The 2,420-nt window shown below is 42.6% G+C and overlaps 2 protein-coding genes across 2 annotated transcripts in view; both read left to right on the top strand.

Moving 5' to 3' along the window:
* Positions 1-460, top strand: part of rad51c (RAD51 paralog C) — a 14,173-nt gene extending 13,713 nt beyond the window's left edge. Inside the window, exon 6 of the mRNA XM_048612633.1 lies at positions 308-460. Coding sequence (XP_048468590.1) covers positions 308-460 — 153 coding nt within the window. The remainder of the gene's footprint in view (positions 1-307) is intronic.
* The window catches only part of ppm1e (protein phosphatase, Mg2+/Mn2+ dependent, 1E), a 323,526-nt gene that overhangs the window by 175,520 nt on the left and 145,586 nt on the right, over positions 1-2,420 (top strand). The gene's annotated exons all lie outside the window — the stretch shown is intronic.

Raw genomic sequence — 2,420 nt, forward strand, 5'->3', positions numbered from 1 at the left:
CTTTGGAACTGGGATGGGATGGGCTAGACTGGACTGTGCTTTGGAACAGGACCCAGCTCTGGGACAGGACTGGCCTCTGCCCTTTTACAGAATTAGAATGTTCTCCAATAATTTATTTCGGCATTCTGCTGGAATGGCTCCTAAAATCAAATCAAGTTCCAATGCCTGGTTATTCCAATGACTAAAGCTGCTTTACAGTTCATTCGAGGAGCGTTGTGCTCCTTCTTTCTGCTGCAAGTTTTTAGTTTCTCCTTATGACAGCCTCGCAGCTCAGCATTAACGTGAGCCCTCTCTCCTCTTCTTTCAGGTGGTGTTGACAAACCAGATGACCACACGGTTTGGACAAGTCCATTCCTCGTTGGTCCCTGCTCTCGGTGAGACCCACTGTTTCCTTCATATGGCTGGTCACAATACTGAAACTTGGGGCAGTTTTATTGAAAAAGGGTCTTTTCCTTCTTAAATTAAAAACATAAAGTGCTGGAGAAACTCAGCAAGTCTGGTAGCATCTAAGGAAAGAGAAACAGAATTGATCCTGAGGGAACTTGACCAGGTGGATGCTGAAAGGATGTTTCCTTTTGTGGGAGACTCTAGAATTAGGGTCATAGTTTAAAAATAAGGGGAAACCCATTTAAGACAGAGATAAGGAAACTTTTCTTATCTCAGAGGGTTGTGAGTCCTTAGAATTCTAAGGGCAGTGGATGCAGAATCCTTAAATATTTTTAAGGCAGAGGTAGGTAATTTCTTGATTACCAAGGGACTGAAAGATTATCAGCAGAAATGCAGTAATGTGGAGATGAGGTTAAAATCAGATCAGCCATGATCTCGTTGAATGGCTGTGCAGGCTTGAAGGGCCGAATAGCCTACTCAAGTTCATTGTTTGTAGAGTTAATGTTTTGATTCAGATATGACAGTTCTTCAGCATTGTAAGGGATTGGAAAAATGGTGGTTATTTATGCTGTAGATAGAAGGCAAGGAGGAGCAAGTGGAACGGATTGTGAGGTGCCTGGAGCAAAAGACAAAGGTGGTGAGAGTAGTGGTGATAGGGAGATAAAATAAGATGAAAGGAAGCAAATGGCTCCACTCTGTTGAGAGTAAAGTCAAGACAAGGTCATCCGAGGGTTGGATGTAAGACAATGGAGGGCATAGTTCATACTCTGTGGAATTTGCTATTGAGTCCTAGACACTGTAAAGTACCCAACTGGAAATTGAGATATTGTTGTTCCAGCTTTTGTAGACCTTTGTTGCAACACTACATCAGAATGGAATTGTTAGCATCAGTGAAAAGTGCAGTATTGAAATGGCAAACAACTAGAAGACCGTGGTCATTCCTACAGACAGAGTGGAAATGTTCTGTAAGGTGGTCACCCAGCCTACATTTGGCTTTACGAATGTAAAGGAAAACACTTTGTGAACAGTGTATATGGTAGACTGGATTGAAAGAAGTTCAAGTAAACTTCACCTGGAAGATGTGTTTGGGGCCTTGCACAATGAGGACGGAGGTGGAAGCTGGGCAAATGTTACACTTTCTGTGATGGGGCGTGAGGGTCGGCGACGAGGGAGTGTTAGGAGTGGACCAAGGTGTCGTGGAGGGAATGGTCTCTGTGGAAATGCTGACAGTGAAGGTGAGGGAAAGTTTGTTCAATGGTGGCATCCTGCTGGAGGTGGTGGAAATGGTGGAGGATGATCCTTTGAATGCAGAGGCTGATAGGATGGAAAGCAAGGACAAGTTGTTCACACTCTCCACGTTGAGTCACAACATGTCGGGATCAAGTCCCACTCTGAGGCTCGAGCATAAAATTCCAGGCTGACTGTTCCAGTGCAGTACTGGAGAAGTGCAGCACTGTCAGAGGTGCAGTTTTATAATGAGATGTCCAACAGAGACCTTGACTGCCTTCTTCAGGATGGATGTAATTCACAGAGAAGCATTTTAGTATCCAGGTCAGTATTTATCTCTCAGTTATCATCATGGAATAGAGTGTCTAGTCATGATCATGTTGTTGTTGGTTGGAGTTTGTTGTGTGGAAATTGGCTGCTGTCCTTCTACATTACAGCAGTGACTACACATCCAAAAAAGTACTTCATTAACTTCCAAGTACTTTGACACATCGGGTGCTGGTGAATAACATAAATGAAAATCTTAGTTTTTTTTATTACTAGTAGCAGGTCTCAATTTAAAAATTACAGCAACAGCTGACTATAGCATGTTAAAAATAAAAGCTACTTGTATTTACTATGTGGGAAATGATTGCATTTATAAATGCAATCAAATGCATGTGCTCTTGGAGATGTGTATTGTACTAAAACTGTTAAACTCTGGTGTAGTCAGGTGTTCGTAGCACACAGTCCAAATCCTGTTTACCTTTAATTGCTGATATGACAAGGTGTAGAGCTGGATGAACACAGCAGGCCAAGCAGCATCA

The sequence above is a fragment of the Rhincodon typus genome, chromosome 26 (genome assembly GCF_021869965.1).
Source record: "Rhincodon typus isolate 14 chromosome 26, sRhiTyp1.1, whole genome shotgun sequence".
NCBI classification, from domain to species: Eukaryota; Metazoa; Chordata; class Chondrichthyes; order Orectolobiformes; family Rhincodontidae; genus Rhincodon; species Rhincodon typus.